Genomic DNA, 17,281 nt, shown 5'->3' with positions numbered 1-17,281 from the left:
CATATTGCAAATTTTTGTCCACAAAATATTAATTTTTGCCCACAAAATGCTAATTTGTGGCAATAAAATGTGAATTTATGCAAACAAGAACTTCAAACTTTTTTCCAAAAAATATTAATTTGTAACCAATACTAAATGCTAACTGTTGCACACAAAATGCAAACTTGTGCCCACAGAATGCTAGTAAAATGGTAATGTGTGCACACAATATACTAAATTTTGCCCACAAAATGCTCAATTCTATCTACAAAATACTCATTTGGGGCAACGTATTGATTCATGCACAGAAAATGCAACAAAAATGCTAATTGGTTCACACAAAATGCTCATTTGTGCACAAAAAAATACTAATTTGCGGCCACAAATGTTCAATTAGAATCCTATTTTTTTAATGTCAAGCCCGGCGCTCCGCACAAATCCTAGTGCGTGCTGGAAATTGTTGGTGCAGTTCACTCTTTCTACATGCAGGTGACAGCTGGCCTCTCCCGGCAAGCACAGCATCAAAGCCAAAATGCACGCACTGCTAATTCTGCAGAAGGCTAGATGCTATTTTAAAATCTAGGAGAGGAAGAGAAAGACCAAAAAAAAATGAAAAATCAAGCTTGGGACCTAATGTTGGTCCTATCCCAGGCAGCTGATTGGACAAATTGTAGCAAGCATTTGATTTTTCATGTTTTTGACTTTAGGTATGAACTTTAAAGACGTTGACTCTCAGTTAAGAAAAAAAAGAAATTCTAAAGAAATCTGAAATGATCCTACTGCAAATGTCATGGGCCTCACTTCCCTCCACCTGTCTCACACTGCCCCCTCAGCATCACAAGCCCTAAAATCTTTTTTTATTTTTTTCATTTTCATCTTCTAAACCGTTTTTTTTCCCCTTTCGGGGTCACGGGGCTGCTGGAGCCTATCCTGGCTACTTGTGGGCGAAGGCAGGGAACATCCTGGACAGGTCGCCAGTCTGCCCTAAAATCCTTACACCACAACTAGCAACAATGCAATTTTTTTCTATTTTATGAGCAAACCAGCTTTTAGTTGAGCTCTAACACTTGGATAATGAGTTAAACTACAAGAATCCAATAAAACAAACATTAAAGTTAGTGCCTGACATTTTTATATGTAAGTAAATGGATAACCCGACAGTAAATGTTAAACAGGCTCAGTTATAATCTAGAAAATCTCATGTAAGTGTGAAGCTCCGCTTTTAGTCTGTTATGCTGTATTGAATGCAAACAATCACAATGGCTTTTATTGCTTTTTGTCACAAAACTGAATCTGACGCCAACAGTGACGACTTCCCAAGTCCTGTATACAGCAGAGCAGGCTAACTTGTGCAGGATGCTGGTGGAGCATGATCTTGTGAACAGCCGATAAGCAGAGAGTCCACTCTGGGGGTCAGCACAGCCATGCCAAATAGACAGATCTCTATTTAGATAGGAATGGTGGGCCAGCGTGATAAGAGGTGACAGGACTCTGTGATGTGATAATCAGTGATGGAGAACAAGCTGCAGATGCCACAGTCCTTAACCAGCAGGGGAATCAGAGATGAACTGGACAAGTCTGCCATTGAGATACTAATCTTTTGAGTAACTCCTTTAAAGTTACTCCCTTTAGTAGTTGTTCTTAAATATTATCTTTTGCACTTACTCTTAGAAAAGCCTGTTATAGCGTTTATTTTTAAAAGTATTGCTTTTTACTATCTACACTCACCATTGATGAAATGTAATTTACGTTTTTCCCCCATAGTTTAATTAATATAAATTATTTAATTCATGCATGTACTGGACTATAAATCATAACAGCCAAAAAATGCATAATAAAGAAAAAAAAATCAAATATAAGTCGCACTTTTGGGGGAAAGTTGTTTAACAAAATGTGGGACCAAGACTGGACATTTCATCTTGAAAAGCAAATTATATTAACCAAATAAATAACAGTAATGGATAATATTCACGCTTCTCCACCGCATTGATGATTATTTAGCTTATGAATACGTAGGAGGAATTGAATACGTGTCTAGCTTATTAACACAATATAGGAACAATTATTTAGATAACCATATCATTATGCAAACAAGTCAAACTCTTTATATAACTTTAAATCAATAAATCCGTTGAATTTTTCAATATTCGTCACTTTTGGAGAACTCTGCTGAGGCTGGCGCTTCTTCTGCATTGCTGCCAGTAGCAAATTCTGATACACACACACCTACAGCGCCCTCTAACGGTTCTTAATGGGAAAATAATGAAGATACGACCCTGTTTTTTTTTAATCGCATATAAGTTGCACCCCCAGCGAAACTATGTCAAACACAGCCACTTGAATTCTGAAGGATACAGTAAAAAAAATAAATAAAGAAATACCCTGAAGGTACAATTCTATTCAATAATGAAAACAATGAAGAACATGTCACTCTTTAAGATTCCCCCCAGCACAGTCTCCTCAACAATTTATAAACATTTATTAAATTTAGCCGTGGTTGATGAAACTGGGGATACAAGCAACTAGTGACTTTGCCTAGATGTGGTGTGAAAACATCCTTTTGTACCTAATTTCGCTCAAACCGCTCTATCAACAGGATTTTGATCCATTTAAATGCAAACAAGTGACCTGCAAAAAGGTAATGCAGACGTTTGTGTGTTTTTTGACTGAAAGACTTGCACGTTGCATTTATATCTTGTAGCAACAAAAGAGAACATTTTTATGAGTTTCTTTAGGGTTAAGTCACACATCTTTAAACATTTCATTAATATGACTTTTAATTCTTCACTCTAAGTTTTACCCCAATCTGCAATACAATAGAACAATTCCAAAAGCAATTTCTGATTTTACTAAATCCCAAAAAATCTGGCAGAAAATCTCAACTAACTATAAGCAACTAACCAGCTATGAGCAGGTTGTTATCAGTGTCTTGGCTGTGTGGTGTGATTACCTGTGATTACAGTAATTGTTGTGTGCTCTAAAACAGTGTTTTTCAACCAGTGTGCCGCGGCACACTAGTGTGCCGTGGGAGATGGTCAAGTGTGCCGTGGAGAATTGCCCTCATTCACTGATCTAAAAACATTTCCCATCAGGAAATCAGCTCTTTGTTCATCCAAACAGGTCCTGATAAAACACTGAGTAGTTAGGAATATAAACGATCATAAAATACTTTTTTCTTTGTGTTTATTTGATTCTATTAAAGACATTTTGATAAGAATGACGGTAACGCGAAATAGCTGCAGCTATAACTGTGTAAGGGAAAAGTCCCGCAGCTTTTACTGTCTCCACGACTCCACCAATCATTCTTGAAGGCTTAATCACATGTCATCAGTCTGACCAATAAGAAGTGGTTAAAGTCTCCACTTCCTTGTTCCAATTTAGCTCATAACTCAGTCAGTTCCGACAAAAACACCAGCTAAAGCTCGTCTTTAGCGGTGTAGCTTTCCACAGAATCCGGTATCAGACCGTGGAACAAGTGAACAAAACCATGAAGCTCAGAGATGCGAGTCTTTCTGCCGTTTTCTCGCAGTTTTCACACTACATCTCCCATGATGCATTGGCTTAAAGGGACAGCGTCTTGAAAACACAACGAACATACAGTTTGTATGTAACTTAACTTTTATTACATCTTTTAGAAAAACATCTGCAACTTCCTGCTTTTTCTGCCACAATTATCACAAAAATGCACGTCAGATTGCCGGGGGGGGGGGGGGGGGGGGGGGGCTGTAGATCAAAACAGACTATGAGTTTCTGCTTTTTTTTTTTTTTTTGGGATGCTGGTGTGCCGCGGGATTTTTGTCAAGGTTAAAGTGTGCCGTGGCTCAAAAAAGGTTGAAAAACACTGCTCTAAAAGATCATTCGTTTTTTTATTTATACCTTTATCATCTGAGAAGCTCAACACATTTTAAGCATTTCTCTAGGTAAATAATTGTTTCAGCAATAATAATCGTCTTTTTGCACCAATGCATCAAAGATTTGCTAGTCTGCAGGAAGAATTTTTAGAATCATCAAAGACATCCGAGTAAAACAAGGAAACTTACTCTGAAAAAAGCTTCTGGTAATTCCCATAATTTGTACGCATTTGCATTATGCATTGTTCTTCGAACAATTAGAATAGCCTGCTGAAACTGGATTAGAACAAGGGTTTGAGGGAGAGATTAGGTGTTCATTCATTCAAACAAATAAAAACAAGGAAAAATTATTTAGACAAATGACATATATAGGCTATATCTCCTCAAAACAAAAAACATCTGCTCCTGATTTACCACAATTTGAATACAGAAATACTCAGAAATGCCGTTTTAATCTTAAATTCTAATATATCCTGTACTATGAAGAAAATGCTACAAGAATATATTAAAAAAACACAAAAAATACGCTTTTCATTGGAGAGGTTAAAGCGTATGTAAATGGAAATTACCCCCCCCCCCCCCAAATCCAAACACTTACACTGCGAGTTTATGAGCATAGTGTGTAAAATACATAACTAATAAAAAGGCTTTTCAAATGAGACAAAATGAAAAGGGGGCTATTTTTTTATAGAGGTGTGCGCCTGCGCCGGATTTTTTTTTTTCTTTCCGCCTGCGCCGGAATGTTTTTGGCGGGCTCATCCTCCTGTTTCCATTAGGAAGCGGCGGCGTCTCATGTAGCTGCTGCTTTCCAATCATCCTCAGCCTGGTACCGCTGCTTTGGCCCTTCAGCCACTGCGGGCTAACAGCTTTGGGAGCTAAAACGTTTTGCAGGAATCTTTACTTCAGCACACAATTTTGGCAGCAAGTAAATCAGTTTCTCGTTAACTTCAGTTTCCCATTTTTGTCAAGAAAAGCGAAGATGAGGTAAGAGCTTCCGGTAGCCATTTCGCTAGCGTACATCGGTATAGATTAAAAACATATAAATATTTCAGACGAATTCCAGTGTCTTGTAGTCCAAAAAGCAAAACCGTTTAGATGTGAAGATGATTATTTTCCGAACAAAAACGGTCCAGTGAGGAGAACATCTCGCTGCCCCTGTCTTTTCGTCCAAATGTTTGCACGTCGAAGGCTAGTAGTAGTACTAGCATGATTTTGGGCCGCTGAGGGTATTTGTAACAGACAATAAAAAAACACTTATTTTTCATGACAATAAATGGCCAACAATTATGCGTCACATGATTTCAGTTACTCTGCCACTGGCCTGGCTCGTTCAGGACGTCGTTTACTACACTTTCTAACCAGTATGAGCATTTTCTGTTACCGTGTATGAAACGTGCTGTATAAATAAAGGTTGATTTGAACCAAACCGTTAGCATAACACAGATTTAGCCAACCGTAATCGAAACAACTCACGTTTGAGGGTTTATGTCCGATTATATTGATATTAACATGGCTAAACCCCTTAATATTTTAAAGTAAAAACAACAAACAACCATCTTGCAATTCAAACAAAAGGCACATGTGAAAGAAAACCGATTAGCTATCAAGAAATGAATCACAGATATATTATTCATGAGTGCTGACCGAGACTTTTAAAAATTACTCTAGACTAGTCTTGGTGGGAGACTAAAATTTTTAATGTTATTTATTTTCCTGTTGAAGGGTTAACTTATCATTATAGGTTAAATAAAAACTCTGCGGACTTTATTATGCAATACGGAGTTAACTGAATTGAATACACCGCGATATACATTTGTTTACACCCTTGATGTTTAAAGCTGATCATAATTATGGCTTGCTATATTATGATTTTATCATTTTGTGTTCTGCAATATATTTGTCAACAAAAAGGTAAAAATACTTTGGACTGAAATGTGGACAAAAAAAAAAACGTTTTTGGAAGATGATATAGTTGATGTAGTTCATCATCGTATGACTGCTCATTATAAACATTTTCTCATGTCTTTAAGTTGAAACAACAGCAATAAAAAAAAACACCTAAAGTAAATATTTTCACAGTAATTCTTCAAATTTATCTTCACATTTCTTCTTTAAATTAAATGTTAAAACTTTGTTGCTAAGCAGTGCTCTTACCGTACAAAGACAATTGTGTTCAAACTGGCATTTAGCTTAGAAATGAAATCCACAATGTTCATATTGTAAAAGTCTGATTGAAAATAAGCATTTTAAGTATAAAAAATGTTAAGTGGCAAAACAAGGATGGATATTGGTTTGTTGGGGTTTTGCTCTAATATTGAAAAATAAATTGATTTGTATGTTTACCAATGTATCATCAAGTGCTGCTAACTTTTATGGGTCTTGCTTTCCTAGGCGTGACAAGGACCGCTATCGGGAAAGGGATGACCGGCATCGAGACAGGGACAGGGAGCGGGAGCGTGACAGGGACATGAATTCTCCGAGAGTGGCGAGCGGCCCACCTGTCGCAAGTTTTGAATATTTTAAGCAATCTCCCATTCAGCAGCAGATAAACCCTTTTACCAACCTGCCTCACACGCCACGCTACTATGAGATCCTGAAGAAGCGCCTGCAGCTGCCGGTCTGGGAGTACAGGGAGAGGTTCACCGAGATCCTGATGCGGAACCAGTCTTTTGTGCTCGTGGGTGAGACGGGCTCTGGGAAGACAACACAGGTAATATTGTTGTTTTTTTTTTTTTTTCCTTTTTCATATTTATCGTAGAATTTCTTGATGCATTTGCAAGATGTCTTGCAATAATTTTAAAGTAGAATAGTCAATAGAAGCATGCTTCTGTAAAGACCAAGTCCCATCGTCTCTGTTGGGATGGAGCAACCACACCCCCCCTTCCTCTCCCCGCTGCTGACACATTTTTTCAAGTGCACAGACAGAGAAAAATACAAACGCTAATTTAGATTATTTCAGATTTATATTCTGAAACTATAGGAAGTTTATTTTTGGAAAACTACCCGATTCTGTTCACCACATCCGTCTGTTTTGACGCGTCACGTGACTTTAAGCAGCTGCTCAGGCAGACAAGTTAGTAGTTCAACACTTAAAAGCTAACAAAAACCAAACAATGAAACGCATTTGGAAAATTTCTTTGGGGAGAAAAGAGTCAGTGAGGAAACTGAAGAAGAGTCTTTGGCTGCAAAGAAAAATAAAGCTGCTATTTACAGACACAACCTCCAAATACAGATTTAATGAGACAGTTGTTCCCATCCCACTTACCAGAAGCTGCTCGCTTTGACCTTCGAATGTTTCACATATGCAGACAATGAAGATCCAGACACTATGGATTCATGTTTATTGTTCTAATGTACCGGTAAACTTAGGTCAGATACAGCTGAAGGCAGCGTCCAATTGTGAACATCCGCTTAGACGTTAAAGGGAAAATCTTTATCACAAAGTTTAAGTTTAAACAGCTGCGAACATTTTCAACTTAATTCAATCAAATAAAGTCGCTGATTTGTGAAAACTGGCAAAAAGGACATTTATGAATATTCCAACAGCAAAGGTAATTTAAGCAGGTATTAGGCCTGCACAATATATCATTATTGCAAAATCGCAATTTATCATTTATCATTATCGCAATTTATCATTATTGCAACATCAAGCTGTGCAATATGCATATCGCAAAAGACAGCAAATTTGCAATAAATGATTACCTTAGATGTGGCCAAACAATCTTATGGTAGCTTGAAGTGTTTAATGGATTGAAAGAATCCCTTTCTGCATTTAACCAATCAGATGGACCCCTTCACGTTGTTAACTAATCGGATGGCGCCCTATTATGTTGTATGTTCGCCTCGACCGTCAACAAATTGAGAAGTTCATGATATGGCGAAGATTTTGGATCAAACCCAAGACTAAATGCTTTGCAAAAAGAAATAAATTACAATAAAGCATTTCCTCGTGCTGGTTTTAAAAATTCTTATTTATTTTGCAATGTTTTCATTAGAAAAATGGTTTTAAGTTAATATTCTGATATTTTTTTCAACAGCTTCCAAACCATGTGACATTAGAATTCAAAATATATTCCGAAAAGTGTCACTGGCATCCCAACATCAGACATGGCACTTTGTTTTGCACTTATAGACGATGAACATTTTATATTAAGTTTTATAATAAAATCCCACAGGTTCCCCAGAATTCATATGTGAACTCTGACATTTTAATATAAAAATTCATATAAAATATTCATCATGTATGATTGCAAAACAAAGTGGTGTGATGTTGGGATGTCGGTGCCACAATTCAACATACCTTTAATTTCCTTGGGTCACATGGTTTGGGAGCTATTGAAAAAAATGTCCAGAATTCATACATTAACTTCAAACCATTTTTCTTCTTTAAAAAAAAAAGCAAAATAAATTTGATCTTTTTAACATAACTTGAGGAAATGTTTCATTATAATTTATCGCTTTCTGCAAAGCATGTAGTCTTGTGTTTGATCTAAAATCTTTGCTGTATCCTGCGCTTCTTAATTTGTTGACGGTCCCTAAAAAGATTCACCGCGGTCTGAAAGATGATCGGATAATCTGATACTGGGTTTAGTTCTGTGCTATAAAAAACTATAATACTTGTTTTAATAGAATTTTTACTAATCAGAAACAACTTCTACAAATCAACAACTTTGTTTCATTGAATCTTTGTCATCTGTATAAAAATGTAAAAACATAACTAATATTTTCAGATTTAAAATTTTTATTTTTTTTTTTAATTTCTTGTTGTAGCATTTTAATTAGAAAAGTACATTTTCCAGAAACTGGAAGCTTAAAAATATTAAACGTAAACTTTGGCCCCGTTTAGACCGTTCCGTTAAAAAAATGCCTGACATTAAACTGATCCGCGGCCGGAAAAAGGCTGGAGACCTCTGATGAAGAACATGCTCTCAAAGGAGCAACATTCAACTTTTACTTTGTTCAAAAGTGTATTTGCTGTAAGTGCAAAGAACTTTATATTTCTTTTGAACCTTTGGGTAAAATAAGCTGTAATTTCTTTTTCTTTTTTTACATTTAGTAAAAAATAAAATAAAAAGTCCCCAAAAGAGCCCTCCGGAGCTGTGTCTTTGTTTTTTGCACTCTTCCACAGAATCTGTCTGATGAAACCATACCTCATAATTAATTAGTTTAGCCTGTTCAGATCAATAGCTGTCATAACATAATAAACCCCCCCTTTTTTTATTTTTCAGTCTATTATTTTAGTCTACAAGAATGTTTTCATTCTGAACCTGAGACTGAAACCTCTTTGGAATCAGATTGAATGCATCTTAAAATTGTTCTTCTACTTGTCTAAATCAGTTGTTTGGTATTTTTAAAGTTTTTTTTTTTTAATTCCTGCATCTTTTCCCAACCTGTCGCTTTCTTTGATATCATTTAAGGTGATATTTGATAAACTTTAACTGCAATAATAATGAATATGAAATTTGGAACTTCAAATTTGAAAAACTAAATATAACTCCTTTTATAAAAGCATTTCTGCTTATTAGTAAACTTAAAAAAACAACAACTGACATTTCAAAAGAAAAATGAAAACTGAACAAACATTTCCATAAATTGTGTTCTAATCAGTCATTGGTTCCCAGTCGTTCAGCTGCCTTTAAGCAGTGCATCAGCATTACCCATATCTTGCATCAGGTCTTAATGGATTAAGATAATGTTGTAACGTTCTTTTGCATCAGTTACTTAAGCTAATCTATCTAATGACTGCTCCGCATTTGTGTGATTTATTACTTTATTTGGTTTTGTGAATTAAAAGGAAAAAAAAACACTTAACTCTAAGTAAATCTCTTTTTTTTCTTTTTTTTCTTGCAGATCCCTCAGTGGTGTGTCGACATGGTGCGGTCACTCCAAGGACCAAAAAGAGCCGTGGCGTGCACCCAGCCCAGGAGGGTGGCGGCCATGAGCGTGGCTCAGAGGGTTGCAGATGAGATGGATGTCATGTTGGGTCAAGAGGTGGGCTACTCCATCAGATTTGAGGACTGCAGCTCTGCCAAGACTGTGCTCAAGTAAGAGAACGCTTCCAAAATCAAAATGTATTCTTGTATTGAAACATTTTAACCCTCTTTTGTTATTTTGGGAACATATTCAAACATCTGCTTCCTTTTAGCCCGTTTTGGGTGAATTTTTAGAACAAATAGAAGTAGAATTCTCCCCAATAATTCAGATGAGCGTGATGTCAAAACCTCCGTGTTCTGCATAATCAAAGCTGGCTGCATCTGTTTTGTTCATCCAGGTACATGACAGATGGAATGCTGCTGCGGGAGGCTATGAATGATCCCCTGCTGGAGCGCTATGGTGTCATCATTTTGGATGAGGCCCACGAACGCACATTAGCAACAGACATCCTCATGGGCGTCCTCAAAGAAATAGTCCGCCAGAGGACCGACCTAAAGGTAGAAAGCAACTGAGTTTATTCCCAATCTCCTTTTTTTTGTTTCCATAATTTTAGTATCGATCCTTTCAACCACATATAGATATGTGGATTTATTTTACAAGAATTTCTTTATTTATGGAAAGCGTGAGTTACCGTCTCTCCTGTCTTTTTCTTTTTCTTTCACAGCCTTTGACAGTTCAGGGTTTGTGTAAATCTATATTCACACCGCCCTCGGCAATGCGCGTTCAAGTCTGTGTTTTAGGATTCTACGTTTAAAAACCTCTGGCTTTTAGGCATAGCCAGGGCTCCAGACTGCGAGCAATTGGCATTTTGCGACCAAAATTTGAGAGTGTGCGACTGAATTTTACATCCAGTCGCACATGCGCGACCAGTGGATTTGCCTCCCCCACCCTTCGTATTTTTTATACATTAAACGTGGAAAGGGCACGTCAATGATCAATGAAATAATCAATGAGACGCGAGCGCACACGCACGCAGGCAGACACACACACTCGCGCACATACTCATGAAACGCGAGCACGTACACTCTTGCGTGATGCCCGTCTGTGAGGCGGCCACTGCGTGTGAAAAGAATAGGGAAAGCCACTGTGAGTGGCTAAAATGCGTGTAGGGGGAGGGGCCTAGAGATAATCGAGTGAGCGTAAACATCTGTGGGAAGGAAACGGAGACAAATCATCACAACCTGATATGTGCGTCTGAACTATGGGTAAGCGAACTATTGATTCGTTCTTCCGACCTGCGGCTAGTGTACCAGTGCCAGAGTGTACAGCAGGGGTCTCAAACTCGCGGCTCGCAGGCTATTTGCGGCCCCCAAGATGATATTTTGCGGTCCCCGCCTTAATATGAAGGTTTAATGTTACTGCAGCCCGCCAGTTTGTCTGAATGACACTTTTACATTGTCGTGCGCGGAGCTGACCAACCAATCACAGTGGGGTAAATGACTCTTGGGGGGGCGTGACAATGACAGGGTTTGAAAGCAGGACACCTGACAGCCCCCTCCCCAGACCACATTAAGGAGTTCCTTACTTTCCTTTAGAACGTATTTATTCGCTCGTAATTTTCTAAATACATGCAGTCCGTGCTGAACTTTTCTCTGGGTCACACAGACCCGGAGGAAGGTTTAGGTTTTGGTTACGGTTACGGCAGCACACCGCTCCCGCGGGAGTCGGGTCAGCTGAGGAGAATAAATGTCCCACACCTACATGCGTGACAGCTAACGGGGCTTGAACTTTAAACACGCTCGAGCAAAAATAACATTAGTTTTAGACTCACTGAAAATACGTGGGGAAAATGCAACGATAGACGTGTTTGAGATGAACCAGCACCTCGCCTGGATCATTGGGGAGACCAGACGGGGGGGCTGTGAGATGAAAGCGAATCTGCAGCAAGACTGAAAGAGAACAGGAAATTGGAGTTGTCCTTAACATTCAATTTAGTTTTAATATTCTTCTCCCCCTTAGTATGATCTGTGTTATTATATATTTTATGATTATTTTAATGTTTTGTGATGGATGTAGCCTTTTTTAATGAATTGGTATTTTAAATTATTTTAATTAATCACTCTACTACAAAAACAATGAGGACACATGTCCCATAATGCATTGTTTTGTGGTCTGTAGGGCAGCTTTCAGTCAGTTCAGTTTCCAGCTGTGTCCGGGTAGATTTGCCCCTTGCTCCCACCCCTTTCTCGCGATATTTTTGTGATGATTGACAGTTGATGTTGGAGCAAAAACAAAAATATATGTCACACACCAGGTGATCTGCGCAGCGTTGAGTTCACCTGGGTGATCTCAAACACGGTTATTGTGCATCTTGGCTGCACTTATTTGGTGTCACAAAGATAAATTTCCATCAGTTTTCTTTACTTATTTGTACTGTCATGACAGCGATGGTGCTGTCAGTTTACCTTCTTGTTGCATCTTCAAAAGTGTAGAATAAAATGTGACACTGAATTTGAAACAGCACATTGTAATTTCTGCATCTATTATTAAAGTATTTATTAGTAATACAGTGGAAATTAGTAGATTTGGTTAGCATGTTGATTTACGGTATGCGCCCCTAAATTTTCTGGTTGTGCCCCTAAAATTTTCAGTTAGGGGCCACTGTGCTCCTACTGAAAAAAGTTAGTCTGGAGCCCTGATAGCTGCGCAGGTTTTTACAACCATTCTCGGGCTCTATGTACAAAATGCATGGCCATGGAATGTGCACTGCAAGTTAACAGCTCAAACTTTGACCAATCAGGGATTCAGATTCGGTTGCGACTTATCGATTTGGTTTATCTGGTGACGAGGCTGACGGCGTCTGCGTTTGTTTTTCCAAAGAAGACATACCGAGGCCACTTGGCAAGCCATAAACCGAACAGTTTCATGCCCCAATTGCAAGATATGCGCCTCTTCGACATTTTGCACCAAGCCTCTTCTAACTGTAGGTGGCAGACAGGCTCTAGTAAACAGTAGAAAAAGAAGACAAAGCCCCTCCCTGCTTGTCGAATGTAAACACCGCAGGCTAAATACGCAGTCAAGAAGGCACGTCCAATGCTCGTGTTTGCGTAGCTTAACAGTTTCAAAAAGAGATAAAAGCTGTGCAGTGTCAGACAACGTTGGTTGTAGACACCAGAAGGAGAAAGCAAATGCTGGTTTGGATGGGGTGATCATGGAGGAAGGCAGAAGTTTTATAGACTGTAGTGTGCCAGCCAGATATGGTTTTCATTCAGCAGATGGATAATGACTAGTTGTTTGTCAGTGTGGATTCAGAGGTTAGATTGTTGTTTGCGGTCTGTTGGATGAGGTCTAGGTTATTAGAAATGATCATCCACCCACGCTCTCTCTGCTGTCTCCTTCATCCCTATCACTTACTGAATTTGAAAGTTTAATTTGCCTTGATTAAGAGCAATTATGATGTTTCACAGAGCGTAAAGTGAAATGCAGAGACGCTGGCCCTTGAAAATGTTAGAGATTGAAAACGTGTTTCCCATCAGAATCCTCATGCTCGTTCTCTATTGGCTCTAAGGTATAACATTGTGTAGGAACTGCTGTGAGACTAATACAAAAAACATTTACAGTTTAAACCAAAGAGCCAACAAACTCCTAACTTCATATCTAAATAGTAGACCTTTTGATGAAAACTGTTTTTTTTAGGCGTTTTTAACATCTTCTTGTGGGATTTTCTGAGGATGGAGGACAGACGAAAAGAAAACTAAGCTAAAATTGCATTTTTGAGTATTTTTAAAATTCGAATTGTAGTGAATCAGGAGCCGACCAAAAATGCCATTTAAACAAACGTATTTGTGACATGGAAAATATGCTGGGTGGGGCACAAGCTCCTTAAGCTTCTCTACATTTTTGCTGCACTGCTATTGTTAAGTTGAGGGCGTGAGGAGCTGTAAGCTAGTGGTAGAATGTGTCAACATTCAGCCACGGGGAGGGGAAGGGGGGGATCAGGGTTGCGCCAAGCAAACGTTCCCACCCACAACTCAAGGGGCAGATTTCTAGTGAAGTACTGCAGAAAATGTCCTAGAAAACAAGATGGGTTTTGATTTTGACTAAACAAAACGGCACAATCACAATTGAAAGACCACTGGGAAAGTTTTTGCAATAGATCAAAAAATGATCTTTTACTAAATTCCACTCTGGCTTACTTTTTTTTGGCTGTGTTTTCATTATTCCTTATAGAATATGACATCAAGTTCAATACATTATTATTAACTAAATTTAGAAGTACAGCCGTACTTTCTAGTCCATACCACATTCCCTGGTTTGTTGTAAAACGTGCACCGCTCTAACTTGTCCCTGTTTCTATGGTCAGGTCATCGTCATGAGCGCAACACTTGATGCAGGCAAGTTTCAAGTGTACTTTGACAACTGCCCACTGTTGACCATCCCTGGACGCACGCACCCCGTGGAGATTTTCTACACGCCAGAACCAGAGCGAGACTACCTGGAGGCGGCCATCCGCACAGTGATCCAGCTCCACATGTGTGAGGAGGAGGAGGGTGACGTTCTGCTTTTCCTCACTGGACAAGAGGTACAACTTCAACTCAATTTTTTATTGAGTTAAGTTAACAGTTCAGTTTGTTTTAAAAGATGTCTTTTTTTCTATATGTTATTTATAAATAAATCCCTTAACCATAACCTCTTAAAACCCGAGCTCTTGTTTATTAGGCCTTTTCTTTTATTCATAGTCACAGATAATCAGAGTTAACCACAGTGGTAGTAAAACAACAATGCGGTGTCCTTGTATGAGGACGCTAGGCCTGAAGAGGTTAAAGTAAAAAAAAAATATTCAGTTTTGTTTTAAAAAAATAAATAAAAAAGATGGTTAACCATTTTTGGACGATTTTCTTGTTTATAGACTCATTCTGATCATCTTTTGGTCTATTCTAAAAGGGTTCTCAGTTGTCTGTTAGTTACGATTTAGCCAAAATAGTAATAGTTTTTTTTTTAGACAAATATATTGCCAGAGCGGCAGTAGTTCATTAGAAATTCACCTCTGTGTTCTGGGTAGGACCGTTAGCATGGAGCTGCTACTACCCCCCCGGTTTAGTAACAGGGAGCCCAGCATATTTTCTAGTTCACAAATATGCTCTTTTTCAAACTGCATTTTTTTCCCTCTGCTCTTGATTCACAATGATTTGAAGAATTTTTAGAAATGCAATTTTGAGCTTAATTCTCAGTTATATTTGTCCTCCATCATCAGAAAAATGCCATAAGAACATGTTAAAAACATCAGTGGTCCTAGACACTGTTGCCGTTTAAAGCAGGAAGCGTCTTATATAATCACTCTTAACTTGACCGCACACACATGCAAATCTCACAAATAAAGAACCCCAAACTGCTAGATGTTAATGTTGAACATTAACTGTGTTTGCTTGGAAACCATCAGCATGTGTGACCCAGATTCTGGCCTTGCCACAAATCTCTGAAATTAAGTCATTTATTATTATTATGTTTTTTTCCTTCCTCACTGCAAATGTTGTTCACTGATGTGTAATGGAGGGCAGGGTCTGTGCCCAAAGTGATGAATTTGCTCACAGCTGGGTGGGCACAGACGCATAGAAAAACGCCAACAAACGTCTCAATCTCCTGATCAGTAGACGGGATAAGCCTGTTGGATCCAGCGCCGCATTCGCTGGCACGATTAGTCTCTCGGCGCTTTGTGGAAAGGGGGTTTTTGGAGATCATTTGATCACGCGCGGGCGGCTGTAAAGGAAATGGAGGGAAGAGGGCGCTTACTTTGACTTGGCTTCATGCAAACAAAGAATTGTTGTGGCTTCGGTAATCACAATTATGGCTGGGTGTTTGTCAAGAGTAATTACGCTGTTATTTGACACTAACTTGACTGTTGCCGAACACCTATGTCAGTTTTCATTTGTCAAATCGGGATCGATATCGGGCTTGTTACAAGCGTGATAAAGTCATTGGGGAGCACGGTGTTTGAAGTGGTTTCCTTTGAGGACCGGCAATTGATTTTAGATTAAGTAGTATTCCAGCCGCTCGAAAGGCCAGAAAAATTAATAGTCTCTCATATGACTGACTAAAAAGCCGAGGATATTTGTGGGCAGTGCAAAAGAGATTTTCATTTTCTCTCTTTTTTTTTTTTTTTCTTTTTTTTTTTGTTGCTGCTAGATGTAATTTGTTGATTTATATTCCGACCCGCATCCAGTGTCAGACTACAGCATTACTGTGTGCATTCCCACGGTGAGTTCATTATCACCTTCTCCTAATTGGGTTAAAGGAGCTAATGTGTTGTAGGTCTGGCAGAGAAGTTTGTTCAAAGGGTGCAGAAGCATGCCCCCTCAAGCAATTCTTAACCTCTTCGGTCTCGCAGCAACTTTGATGTAAAGTTATGAGTTAGAAGCACCAAAAATAAATAAATAAATAAAGCCAGAGATTCTTTTTATCTGTCTAATTTATATCAGAGGAGAGCAAACAGCTGTTTTTTCTTCTTTTTTTTTCTTTATTTTTTATGAGATCTCGTTTCCACAAACAAATAGAACTGAAGCACCAGCTACAAACAAGAAAGTCAAAAATGATCACAGCTGTAGAGCAAAGATAAGTTCTAATATTTAAGCTTCCCCCTCAGCAGCGAACATCAAAAAACAGGGAATTGGAGGTGTTGGCGCGTGTGTGTGTGCGTGTGTGTGTGTGTGTAGGGGGGGGTTTGCCAGTCAGTTGAGAGCGGCGCCTGAATGTGTCGGTTATTAGCTTGGCTGTAGATTCTTGCTTCTGGGGTCACAGGCAGAGCTGGTGGACAGGTTCCCAGCACCGGACAAATATGCACGTGCTTTGTCTTTATCTCCCCGAGGGACAGACAGCCAGCTTGCTCCCAGCGCTTTGGCAAAGTGCCCCCCCCCCCACCCCCCCATACACACACTTGTTTTATTTTTTTTATTTTTCTCCTGGTTTGTTTGTGTCTTTGTGGCAGCTGCTGCATCCAGAAGCTTGATAGACTATTAATACTGTGGCTAATTTTACCGATCCATTCAGATTTACTGTTTTCCACTTGTCAGTGTGTTGATTAAGAGGCACATGGCCATCAGCGGAGCTTGACTTAATGTGATGAACAGGAGAACAAAGCAGGCTAATATCACATTTGCGGTACAGATGGACTTGGAGAAATATCGGGCAGATAACTGCTCACATGCAGACGGATCAGGCTTTCGTCCTAAACGACACCAGCATGCTTTACATCAGGAAGGACTTTGGACAATCTTTAAAATGTTGACGACAAAAGCAGTCTATTAAGATGACGGCGCCCTCCAAAGTCCTCATCCTATGGAAAGTTGCTGCATTGCTCCCTAGGGCCTGCAGGTGGTGCAACAGCACAGGCAGAAGAGCCAGAAAATGGATTTTCATCTTCAGGAAAAAGGACAAAAATGGAGTTGCATTTAAAAAAAGTTTTCAAGTTAATACTTTAAGCAGTCGAGGACACGCAGTAATTGTCAAAGAGTAAGGTTGCCTATTTACAGAAGTGAGAAGAATGAATCAATTATTCATTGTAGGGTCCAAAGAATATGCGA

The 17,281-nt window shown here is 38.9% G+C and overlaps 1 protein-coding gene across 1 annotated transcript in view; it reads left to right on the top strand.

The window, feature by feature from the left end:
• The first annotated feature begins 4,559 nt into the window (after window positions 1-4,559).
• LOC101166992 (pre-mRNA-splicing factor ATP-dependent RNA helicase DHX15) overlaps window positions 4,560-17,281 on the top strand; it is a 33,435-nt gene continuing 20,713 nt past the window's right edge. Inside the window, exons 1-5 of the mRNA XM_004079670.4 lie at window positions 4,560-4,814; window positions 6,222-6,540; window positions 9,681-9,874; window positions 10,102-10,261; window positions 14,068-14,286. Of these exons, the coding sequence (XP_004079718.1) occupies window positions 4,810-4,814; window positions 6,222-6,540; window positions 9,681-9,874; window positions 10,102-10,261; window positions 14,068-14,286 (897 nt within the window). The 5' untranslated portion in view covers window positions 4,560-4,809. The remainder of the gene's footprint in view (window positions 4,815-6,221; window positions 6,541-9,680; window positions 9,875-10,101; window positions 10,262-14,067; window positions 14,287-17,281) is intronic.

This window comes from Oryzias latipes, chromosome 18 (assembly GCF_002234675.1).
Source record: "Oryzias latipes chromosome 18, ASM223467v1".
Classification (NCBI taxonomy): Eukaryota; Metazoa; Chordata; class Actinopteri; order Beloniformes; family Adrianichthyidae; genus Oryzias; species Oryzias latipes.
The sequence above is the reverse complement of the archived record's forward strand: the minus strand, read 5'-3'. Positions and strand labels throughout refer to the sequence as shown.